The 12,321-nt window shown below is 40.8% G+C and overlaps 1 protein-coding gene across 2 annotated transcripts in view; it reads right to left on the bottom strand.

Annotated features, from left to right (window-relative positions):
• rgl1 (ral guanine nucleotide dissociation stimulator-like 1) overlaps positions 1 to 12,321 on the bottom strand; it is a 35,048-nt gene that overhangs the window by 11,520 nt on the left and 11,207 nt on the right. Inside the window, exons 1-2 of one of the 2 annotated variants that reach the window (XM_015009102.2) lie at positions 3,851 to 4,637; positions 122 to 232 (exon numbers count right to left, since the gene is read on the bottom strand). In XM_015009102.2, coding sequence (XP_014864588.2) covers positions 122 to 232; positions 3,851 to 3,895 — 156 coding nt within the window. In that variant the 5' untranslated portion in view covers positions 3,896 to 4,637. Of the gene's footprint in view, positions 1 to 121; positions 233 to 3,850; positions 4,638 to 12,321 lie in introns of those variants that run through there. The other variant, XM_015009101.2, reaches the window with a different exon arrangement.

Below are 12,321 nucleotides of genomic sequence, written 5' to 3'. Positions count from 1 at the left end.
CTGATTTGGGGGCGAAATGAATGCAGGAGGGAACAAAATGGCCGCATAAACCGGGAAAGGCACGACCTGACCCGAACACTGGAAAAGCTTGACCAGATGCAGCCCCTCATGTCAGACTCACCCCCAGCCATCTTGCTCCCTTGTTGGCCGCCTGTTGAATCTGAACCCTCTTCAGTGTCACATTGTAGACGGCTCCTTCCTCTACTTCCTCCCCCCAGTCCTGCACCGAGCTCTGAAAAGAAGAGAAAAAATATTACTGAACCTCTTGCAGGAGAGGAGCGAGCTCACGTTGATGAGTAAGAGATAAAACAGCTTCCAGTAAGCAGCAGCAGCAGCAGCAGCAGCAGCAGCCTCACTTGCACAAATGTCATTGTGATGACTTTAAAAAAACAAAACAAAAAAAAAACAGGAATTGAGTTTTTAGAGACTGGTGCAGGAAAAAGAAGCAGAAGGTTGAACACACACACACACACACACGCACACACACACACACACACACACACACACACACACACACACACACACACACATAAAGAAAAACACAACCACAGCATAAAGTGAAACGAAGTAGGGAGAGGAGTGCAGTAAAACATAAAGAAGGACCACACTCTCCCCCTCCAGCCCCCACCGGCGCAGCAGCCTGCCAGGCCTCCCTCCCTTTTTCTTTACTCCCTCTTTTATTCCACATCCATCTCTTTCACCGCCTGTCTCTGGAGTTGAAATCTGGCTTGGATTGCTCTCTCAGAGCTCAGACAGACAGACGATAACAGGCTAAGCGAGTAAACTCTCCCGAACAAACACCTAGATTCTCACTTCTCCTCCTCGCCGACGCAGACGCCTGTTTGGCGAAGCTCAAAGGAGCATGCTCGTAAGAAAAGAGCGCTGAGACTAAATAGATTTGCTCTGATCTTGTCGCCAAAGGACGATATGTTTGCATCTGCATGTAAATTACTTCCAAAACACAAGAGTGCATGAGCAAACAAAGCGAGCGGAGCGGAGTCATAATGCAAAACTCCTGCTTGGAGAGAGATCTGCTGAGGCATCAGCATACGGAGACAAAAACAAAGGCAGGGCTGGCTTCGAAGGAGAAGCACTGGCCAGATATAAACAATCAGCTCGCTGCACTTTCTGGAGAAATCCTTGAGAACACAAAGACAACACCAGCCAAGATCCTTCCCGCTCTCAATTACACAATTACACAACTCCGTGGCAAAGTCCACTCCTACTGCCCAAACAGAGGGCCCGCGGGTAAAAGGGATCAAGGGTCAATGTTGCCATTAACAGGCACAATGGTCGGCCTCGGAGGCCCATGACTGGGCTGTGTTTGGGTTTTAACAGAAACATGGGGATGTGAAAGTGAGAAAGCAGACACACACACACACACACACAAAAAAAAAAGATAAGAGAAAGAGTACGAATGATTTGCAAGCACACAATCTGCATCTCGTCTGACGGTCAGAAATATGTACCCCGCCTCCCAGCGACCGCCCTGACCCGCTTCTGGCTGTCCGGCCGACTGGCGCAGAGACAGATAAATACATCAGTGGATGACTCATGCAGTCCACACACTCCCAAAACAATAGCGGGAGGTCTGAGCTCACAGTCCTGCACACACACACACACACACGCACACACACACAAACACACGCACACACACACACACACACAAACCGTCTGTTTTTTCATGTGCTGCAAATGGAGGTGTGTTTTGGTGAGACATGTTTGAAGGCTCATTTGGAAGCAGCATTGCTGGAGTTTTGAACGCAAACGGAAACCAAAACATTTCCATTTACACGTGAAGTTATTCGACAACAGCGGCGGTGTAGATAGAGTTTACAGAGGCTGCAAGTGATCAAACACAGCAGAGATGTGAGCTCCTTGTCAGAGAAAGGAGGACAGTGTCAAACAGTTATGACTTAACTCTCCTGGTGACTTCATTCAGCGTCATAGTGGGTTTGATTTGTCTTTGGAGAATCTGAGCTCGACTTGAGCATTTTCTAGTTTGCTATCTGCTTCGGCATTGACTACCAGTAAAAATGGAAATAAAAAATGGATATTTCTCTCTATTTTACATACTCAAACATTGAAAGATCATGCTGATAAATAGGTACCATGCAGCACTATGTGTGTCCATGGCTTAATGAGATACAAACCACTGGAAGTGCTAATAAATAGCTGCTACCTGCAGCCATTGCTACATTTTATGTGCACAGCAGCCATATTGGATGCTGAACAAGCGGCTGCTACCCTGAAATCATAATTCTGCCTTCAGGGGATGCTCTTGCTGTTCTCATAAAATTCATTTTGGAAGTAAAAAGATATCACATCATTCATCTAGACAAGCTGAAATCATAAGTTGAAGCTAACAACTTCTGACTTGTGGCAAAGATTGACTTCTTAAAACAACTCGAAAATGCCCTCTGTGCCAGCACTTTGATGCAAACTTTGAAGTCGTTCTCAAGGTTGGTGGTTATTTACAACGAAAGCAATTATTATTTAAACACCATAGCAGTGGTGCGCCACAAATAATTGTCCTGTGTGCAACATGCACCAGGGATGAGGTGTAAAATTCAATACAATACCATGTACTTTAACCTCTACAATATATATATATATATATATATATATATATATATATATATATATATATATATATATATATATATATATATATATATATATATATATATATTTATAAGATGTATACATCTTAAAGTATAGATGTATATATAAGGGGGTGTAACCCTAACCCCCTTACACCACTTTATTTCTTATCAGAAAGTTATTCTGACCAAAAATATGTTAAATTAATCATTTTCAGTCGTTGTTTCACACAGGAGCATCAGTGATGGTGCACAACCTCCAACTAACATTTCTAATGCAATGATTTATCGGCTTCTAAGTAAATTCAACGCAAATGCAATCGTTTATAAAAACAAAAAAAATGTTTTCACGGTTGATTTGAGGCAGTAAAAGTCAGATTTGATCTTAGTCATTCTAGCTGTTAGCTGTCACAGAGACAAAAACAAAGGTGCAGCAAAACTCTATTTATACTAAACGAGCACACCGACTGAGTTGTGTTGCAGATGCGATATTTTCTATTGAAAACTGAATCAGAGAACCTCACTTGAAAAATCCGGACATATATCATCGGATCTCTCCACAGAAGAAACACAAACGCTACAGAGAGGCACGCATTCGCGGCTCTTTCTCAAAACCAGAGATCCAGCCATTATCAGATGGTTTGAAACAATACCCACGGCAAAACAACAGTTGTGTTAAATCTGCTGCGCTGATCTGCTGCATGTTATTCTTTCCAGGACGCAGCTGGGACCTGTGGAGGGAGCCTGCTTTGGCCCCTGGGGGCTGCGCCAATTGTTCCCCGTCTCTGTCACACTGTGGATCCCCAAACAAAAGTTTTCATATCCATCATTACGCAGGCGTCAGCAGACGGGTGGAGGATTTTAGGCTATATCAGAGGTCGTTTTTTTCCAAAGTCTGCGCCTCATCTGTACGCAGCAGTTCTATGTGGGTTAAACTGGGTTTAAAGTACAATAAAAGCAAAAGTGTTCAGCTGTCCACCCCCCATCCCCGTCACACACACACATATTCACTCTCTTCCTCCTCCTCTTTCTTCTTTCTCCCGTTATCCACAGCTTTCCCGAGCATATGCACCCCTCTTCCTCCTCCCCTAAACCACCAACTCTATAACCTAACCCAACTCTCTCCCCCTGCTTTCTAAACCGCACATAACACAGCACAGACAGAAAACCTAATGCAGCCGGGGGCGGGGGGGTTCTCTCTCTTTTTTTTCCTTTTTTTTTGCTTGTTTGTTTTGTTTTGTTTTTACCATTTTAGTTTTCCAGGCAAACTTCATGGTTAGCGTTTCTTTCATGGTCCGGGGACAGCATCAGCGCTCCAGAATAATCCAATCAGGTGGGTAAAAAAAAAAAAAAAGAAAAGAAAAAGTGCTCCTTTTTTCCCCCAAATCAAGATCCTTTAAAAGTGTTTTTATTCCTCCACACGTTTCTCTCTAAAGTCAGACTCCTGCTTCTCTGGTCTGTCAGCAAGCACTCCCTTCTTCCACTGAATGACCGACCTCCTCCTCCTGCTCTACTCACAACAGTCCCGTTTAAACTCCTCCTCCTCCTTTCTTTCTTTTTTTTTTGTCTGACTTTCATCAGACTGACAACAATGTGCGCACTCGGTCGTAGCTGTGGTTTCTGTTTGCGCAATTTCACTGAAAACGTAAAAACCGTTTTGTTTTTTTTGTTTGTTTTGTTTTGCGAGTTAGAAGGAAATGCTCATCTCCAATCATTTGGATTTTCTCTATTTATTTTTCGAAAAGAAGAGATGCTTAGAGAATAAGGGGCAAAAAATAAAAAAAAAATTTAAAAAAATAACTATTTCAATCAGTAAAACCTTATTTCATTGCTGTTGGATGCTGAACATGGATCATGGAACAAAAGTAGCTGCAAGATAAACAAGACATAATTAAAAATAAACTTTTTCACATAATATAGTCTATGTCAGATGATGCTCAAGTTGTAATGAACATTTACTGTAATTATCTCTTACAATGCCTTTATTTGTTGTCATTAAGACACCCATACCACAAAATAAGTCTGGAAAACATTTCATGCTAGCTGCTAATTTAATATTAGTCTATCTACAGTTAAAAGTAGCTGCAGATCCTGGTTAATAAGACATTATTCATAACGTTTTGCCTGTTGAAGTAATGGTTCAATCGACCAACTCCTCAGTTTAGGTTGACGTTTCTAACACAAATGGTGTAAAATAATCTACATATAGCTTATTATCTTCCGCCCCAACAGCCGCCTTGTGTGTGAAACATCTGCAGGCCCTTGGCCCCTGCGTGGGACAATACAAGGAAAGCGGCGGATGCCGTCACTGGTACTGTGCATTGTCGATGGCGGCAGAGGAGAATGGGCTTAGTGTGTCAGAACGGGCAGTTCTGTTCCACTGTGAATGTGTCTCCACACGTACTCAAACGGCCCACTTGTGTGAATAAACTGGAAGACGTGAATCAAGCTCTGAGCTTGTGAGGGGTCTTTTTGTATCGCAAACATGAAGCGAATGTGAGCAAGTAGACCCATAAATTTATTATGAGCTGATAAATGACAAAGGAAAATTCCTGGGGAGGTGGGGGGAGGGAAGAAACAGTTTTTGTTCCTGTTGCTTAAGTTTCCAAAATTAGACTTCATATTTTAAAGTATTGAACTACCGAGGCACTTTTAATTCACCGTGTGTCTATATCAAGTTTCCTGTGTGGCAAAAAAGCTGACTCACACCCAATCAAGTTTTGACAGATTGATCTGAGGTTGTGAATGCTTGAATTACATTATGATGTATTGTCTATAATTTTAATGCTAAGTTTATAAGACTGGAATACCCTCCTATCTTGACCTTCGTCGCATCACTACACAACCAAAACGTCACACTCAGCGTCAGCGACCATCAGCCATCTACGTACCCGCGAGGTTGCCCAGCTGTACTCCCAAGCAGCTTGACTCAAAGGCCACCGAGAGGCCAGGGAAGCCTGCTGTACATCTCCGTCAGTCGTTCTCCATGTGCGGTATCAACCAGCATCAGTTTCTCTTCTCGCTGGTCCTCGTTGCGCTGCGAGCGAATCTGGCCCGTGTCCAATTCCCAGGCCAAGTTGCCCCCGGTGTCCGCGCGGGTCTGGGGAACTCTGGGAAGCCCAGAGGGGCAGTGGGAAGGTTGCGACCCCAGAAAACCTTCGGCCCAGTCCCAGGGGTTAGGAGTGTCGGTCTCACAGCAGGACTAAATGTCACATGTCCACAGAAAAACGAGACACTGGACAAATGTGACGGCTGCAACTGTGTCTAATGGATGACCGCATCCTTCAACTTGGGAACAACACACAACCTTTTCTCCTCACGTTCATGACGTTCTGTATAGGACTGCTGTGGTCAGATTTTAGGACATTATTATTGCTTTTGTCATTATTATGAATTGCTATTGTTGGGTAAAGGATCGAATTAATATTTTACACGCAACTTACAGAAATCTGCTTGGTAGCTGCTGCTCAAACCAGGAGCACACAGCAAATTTGGAAGTGTCAGATTTCAGTGCAAGTGTTGTATGTTAAAAATACAGTGTTAATCAGTGATTCTTGAGAATAGGGGCAAAACAGGTCCGATGGATAAAGCACAAAATTTGAATAAAATATACACAAAATATAATTTTTTCAAATATCTGACTCAACTAACCTGGGTCATGTGAGCACAGCAATGTATATGTTCCAGGTATTTGCTGAATATTTTTTTTATTTTAAACATTGTAGTTAGTGGATGATGCCTGTAAAATCCCTTGTCCACGAGCAGAACTCAACACATTATAATAGTTTAAAATAATTAAAGAAATACTAAAATTATATATTGTGACTATTAAGTATAAGTAGTCATATAAATAATTATAGAGGTATCAATAAATTGAATTAAAAATCATTTTTATATATTTTCCAACTCCATTGAAATTTGTCCCTAGTTTTTGTCAACAGAAATTAAAAGAATGTAAAAAAATCAGGCTTTATTGGGGGGCACCAGAACTTCTGAGGACCCCATGATCTCTTCCTTTCTCTTCCTTTGCTAAGAGAGCTAGTTAGCTCTGGTTAGCTTAAGGTCATTACAAATTATTTTTTATTTATTTTTGTCAGATGGTGATGACAACGTTCTAGGTCAGGTCGATTAAAAATGTAATATTTAAAAAAAAATGTTGCAACTGGGAGCCTGTACCTTAGCATCTTTACATTTCCTAAACATTATTTGTCATATTTGCATACATAGGGTTGAGAAATAACAAAAAAAATTATGGGAAAATTAAAACCCATTTTGTCCCTATTCTCAAGAATCACTGTAATTCAACAACATGAGTGTTAGTGAGTGTTAGTTTCCCTAACACTCACTAAAGAATTCCAAAGAGTTAAACAGAAAGCAATCCAGGCCAGGGTTGATTTCTAAATTAACTCTAACAGTAGCGGTTCTCATCTCAACGTGGGCGGTACCGCCCCCCAGGGGGCGTTCAGAGGACGACAGGGGGCGCTGGCGGACATTTTTACAAAACGGGGCCGCTGGGATTCCTTTGGGGGTCGTTTGGTCGAAGGTAAACTTTACACCTTATATGCACAACAATGCCAGTTTAGAGTTTGAGCAACTTGGTAAAACTGTATTGTGTAACATGAAACAATGCTTGGCTGCAACTGTATCGATGGCAGCTCTTCTTCTATTCAGTGTTTGTTAGCTTCTGTTAGCTTCTTGGCGCAGCTCCATTCTCCTGCTACTGGTAGCTAAAATCACGATACCCTCACTTTGTATCCCTCTGAAAAATGAACCCATTTAAATAAAGAAATCCCTCCATTGGTGAAACCACGACAGAGAGCGTTCATTTTATAGCGTTAACACCGGAGCTGTAAGTGATCCGGTATGAAACGGGGGTGATAGAATAACACAGCACTTTTAAATTTCTTTTTTTTTTTTATTTATTTGTTTATTGGTTTTTTCACTATATACACACATCAACAAAAGCAAACAAAAACAACCCACCCCAAACAAACAAGAAGCACAACAGTGTCAACACAGAATAAAATTAAAGAGAAAAAAAAAAAAAAAAACCCTATACAAACAGCCCATATACACAAAGTACAGACAGACAATCCCAGGTAACATCTTAAATAGTCAAAGCTTCCAGACAACCAAGTGAACGATATATAGAATGTAAAGAAATAAAAAGAGAAAAAAGAAAAAACAAGTAAATTAATAAAATAAATAAAGATTACAGTCTCTGTAAGAAAGATTGTATTGGGTCCCAAATCCTCCAGAATCTGTCTGACCTTTGATGGAGATCATGAGTCAGCTTTTCAACTAAAACAATATCAGAGATTTGTGAAATCCACAAATCAACAGTAGGGGCCTGCGGTGCTAACCATCTCAGTAAAATGCATTTTTTGGCCAGAAATAAGAGGGTTACAAGCAAATGTTTAGTATCTGCGTTATATAAAATTTCCGAAGTATGATTAAAAAGACAGAAAGAGGGAGTTAGTGGGAACCGTTTACCAAAGATCTCCTGTATCATCAGATGAACTGCTTTCCAGAAAACCTGAATACGGTTACAAGACCAAAACAGATGAATAAATGTGCCCCTATGTGTTTTACATTTACAACAAAGATCCGAAGTATCTGGAAACATCCTCCGAAGGCGAACAGGTGTATAATAAGTTCGGTAGAAAAATTTAAAGTTCTGCTCATGTATAGAAATTGAGGTGCAGCTGGGAAAAATCCCAATACAAATTTCCTCCCAATCTGCTAGATCAAATTTCAGCCCTAGATCATGTTCCCACACCAGCTTCATAGCATCGTAAGCTGAGGAGTCAGAGCCAGATAATAAACTATATATCTTGGAGATAAGTCCCTTGGGAGATTTGGTCATGACAATTATATTCTCTAACTCTGACAATCTTGTGCGTAAGGCTCCTGTTCTCCTGAGAGAGTTCACAAAATGACGGATCTGTAGGTATTTATAAAAATCTCTATTAGAAATATTGAAATCGGCCTTAATTTGTTCAAAGGATTTAACAGAGTCAGAATCCAGTATGTCCATAATAATTGACAGACCCCTAGATGACCATTCAGACAGGCCAATATTTCTAATCTCCGCTGGTAAATCTGGGTTCAAGGTTAGCGATGACCAAGAAGAGAGGGTGGGAGAGATATTAAGATATTTCTTCACATCTCGCCAAGCCAGCAAGGTATTATAAACAATAAAGTTGCTTCTGAGATGGGGTATTTGGTCAATGCCACTTATAAAGAAGAGAGAATTAAGTTTGCTGGGGAGACAAGATTGGGATTCCAGATCTAACCATAAAGAGTTACTTCTATTCATAAACCAATTTGAAATTATTTTAAGTTGTGCTGCCCAATAATAAAGTTGCAGGGATGGTAATGACAATCCTCCAAGATGTTTTGGCTTAGTTAGTGTAGAAAACTTAACTCTTGGGTGTTTGTAGTTCCAAACAAAGCGAGATAGATGAGAATTCAGTGACTTGAAGTGTGCAGGAGATAAATAGCAGGGAAGATTTTGATATAAATAGTTAAGTCGTGGGAGAATATTCATTTTTATAATATTGATTCTCCCTAAAAAAGAGGACGGCAAAGGAGCCCATTTTATTAAGTCGTGTTTTATCTTCTGAATTAGAGGTGAACAATTAGCTCCAAAAAGATTATTCAGATCAGGTGGAACAGAAATACCCAGATACTTGAAGCCTCTCATAGACAATTGAAAGGGAGATTGCGTGAGGTTTTCTGAAGGGATGCCGAAAGGAGTGGCGACAGACTTTCCCAAGTTGATTTTGTATCCTGACAAAGCGCTGAACGTGGCCATAGATTCCAAGATGGCTGGAATTGATTTCTCGGGATTGCACATATATAGAAGTACATCATCTGCGAATAGTGAAATTACATGATTCCTACCGCCTATATTGATTCCAGATACATCTGGATTAGTCCTGATAATCTCGGCCAGAGGTTCTATAAACAATGTAAACAGTAAGGGTGAGAGGGGGCACCCCTGCCTACAACCCCTATGAATCTTAAAGGGCTCAGACATCAAGCCATTTGTGTTAACTGAGGCTGTTGGGTCTGAATAAAAGCTTTTAACCAGGTTGATGAAATTTGGGCCCAGGCCGAATTTATGTAACACCTGAAAAAGAAACTGCCATTCAACTCGGTCAAAGGCCTTCTCGGCATCAAGGGAAACAATTACTGCAGGCTTTTTGTGAGTGTTAAGATACTGAACAACATTAAGAACGCGTCGTATATTGTCTGTGCCATATCTCATTTTTATAAAACCTGCCTGATCTGGGTTTATTATTTTAGGGAGGATATTTTCCAATCTCCGGGCCAATACTTTTGCTACAATTTTATAATCAACGTTAAGCAAACTAATAGGTCTGAAGGAGGAACAATCCAGGGGACTTTTACCTTCTTTTAAAAGAAGACTGATGGAAGCGTGTCTCCACGAGGGGGGGATGCCGTTCCTCAAAATGTCATTAACAGCGGGCATTAATATTGGTTGAATCTCTGGCCAAAATGATTTAAAAAATTCCAATGGAAACCCGTCAGGTCCAGGACACTTTCCGTTTGGCATAGATTTAATTGCAGCCCAAACTTCCTCCGGGGTGATTGCAGCATCTAAAAAGGCCCGATCCTCTCCCGTGACAGAGGGTAGAGATATATTGCTCAAATAGGAGGTGATATCTTCCGGGTCAGCCATGTCTGTATTGTATAGAGATGTGTAAAAATCCCGGAAAGTGCTGTTAATGATTTTAGGGTCATATGAAACGTCTTCGTTTTGCGTTCTTATCATATTGATTAAGCGACTATTGTTTTGGTTTTTCAATAAGTGAGAAAGCATGCGACTGGGCTTATTACCAAATTCATAGTATTTCTGTTTAGTATAAAGTAGTAGTTTCTGAACTTGGCGGGTGTAGTCTATATTAAGCTCAGATTTAACAGCCATTAGTGCCTTTAAATTTGATAATATTGGTGATTGTTTGTGTATTTGTTCTAGTCGAATCACCTCTTTTTCAAGGTTATTTCTTCTCTCCGCTCGAGCCGCTTTTTGGTGAGAGCAGTAAGAGATAAGATAGCCGCGCAAAGTAGCTTTTGCTGCATCCCAGATCATAGCAGAAGATACAGGAGATTCTTTGTTGTCAAGCCAGAACTGCAATAAGTTATTCCGGACAAAGTTGCGAAAGGGTTCATTATCTAAAAAGGAGGTATTGAATTTCCAAGTAAAAGTTCTAGACATACGTAATACTGGATCAACACTTAAAAATACTGGTGCATGATCTGACAAGACTATGGGGTCTAAGTTACAACTTTGAACTAAATGTAAAAGCGACTTGGGGATAAAAAAATAATCCAGTCTAGAATAGGAGTTATGGGGATGTGAATAAAATGTATAGTCCCTTGTTTTAGGATGTAGGTGTCGCCAAATATCTATCAAACCAGTATCTGTGCATAAGTTTTTCAGGACAGCTGAAGCTTTCGGGTTCGGCAATTTCGCAGCGGAGGACCTATCCAGAGATGCGTTCATTACGCAATTAAAGTCACCAGCCAGAAAGCCAATTCCTTTGCAATGATGGTTAAACAATAAGATCATTCGTGATATAAACTGGGGCGAGTCATCATTAGGAGCATATACATTGAGAATAGTTATATGTTGTCCATGGATCGACCCTGTAATTAGAATAAATCTCCCCTCTGAATCCTTCTCCTCATGCTCCAGAATAAAAGGAAGATTCTTATGTATGAGAATGGCCGTACCCTTCTTGTTTTGTGAATGGGCGGAAAAATATACATTACCTACCCAGTCCCTTTTAAGTTTCAAATGTTCTGTAGCAGATAACCTAGTTTCTTGTAATAATGCTATGTCGAGTGTATTTTTTTTCAAAAAAGTCAAAACCTTTTTCTTTTTGATCACATGACCCAGTCCCTGTACATTCCAGGTAACAATCCTAAGAGAGCCAGACATACAAACTATAAGGACAGAGAACAGTTCTTAAACACTGGGTGTCATATTTGAATAGGTTGGGCTGTGCATAGACATTTGTATATAAAAAAAAGAAAAGAAAAAAAACACATCTAAGTTCCTGACATTTAACATAAAAACAAATAAAATAAATGAAATACTGAATCTGCAAACAGCAGCGTTCACCCTCCCCTATCCTGTCCCCAAACGACAGAAAAGAACAACCCAAAAAGATGTCACTAACGTTTCCAAACAGCATACAACTCCCGGTTCTAGGTTCGAACACAGCGACAACCAGATGCTCAAAACACCATCCGTGGTCCAGGCAAAAAAGAATAATAAAAAGAAAATAAATAAAATGAAAAAATCTAGCCACGCTGAGAGGCCTCCCAACATAATAAGTTCAAAAAGAAGAAAAAACGAGAATGTTTTTAGGTCTCAGCGCGGGTATAAAGTCCATCTTCCTCCAAATTTCCTGAATAAAGCAGGAAAAAAGAAACAATAATAAACAGGATACCTCATTTAAGCGAGTCCAGAAATGCAGCGGCAGCCTCAGATGTATCGAAAAAACGGATTCGCCCCTCATGAAGACATCTGAGACGAGCGGGATAAGCGAATCCACGGTATTTGTCGCGGCGGATCAGCTCCTTCACCACAGCACCAAATTCTCGCCTTCTCCTCAGGACCTCCGCCGACAGGTCGGGGTAGAATCTCAGTTGGGAGCCGCCATGGAATATGTCACGCTTCTTC

Source organism: Poecilia mexicana, unplaced genomic scaffold (assembly GCF_051168715.1).
Source record: "Poecilia mexicana isolate PSO_F unplaced genomic scaffold, ASM5116871v1 scaffold_4, whole genome shotgun sequence".
Lineage (NCBI taxonomy): Eukaryota > Metazoa > Chordata > Actinopteri > Cyprinodontiformes > Poeciliidae > Poecilia > Poecilia mexicana.
The sequence above is the reverse complement of the archived record's forward strand: the minus strand, read 5'-3'. Positions and strand labels throughout refer to the sequence as shown.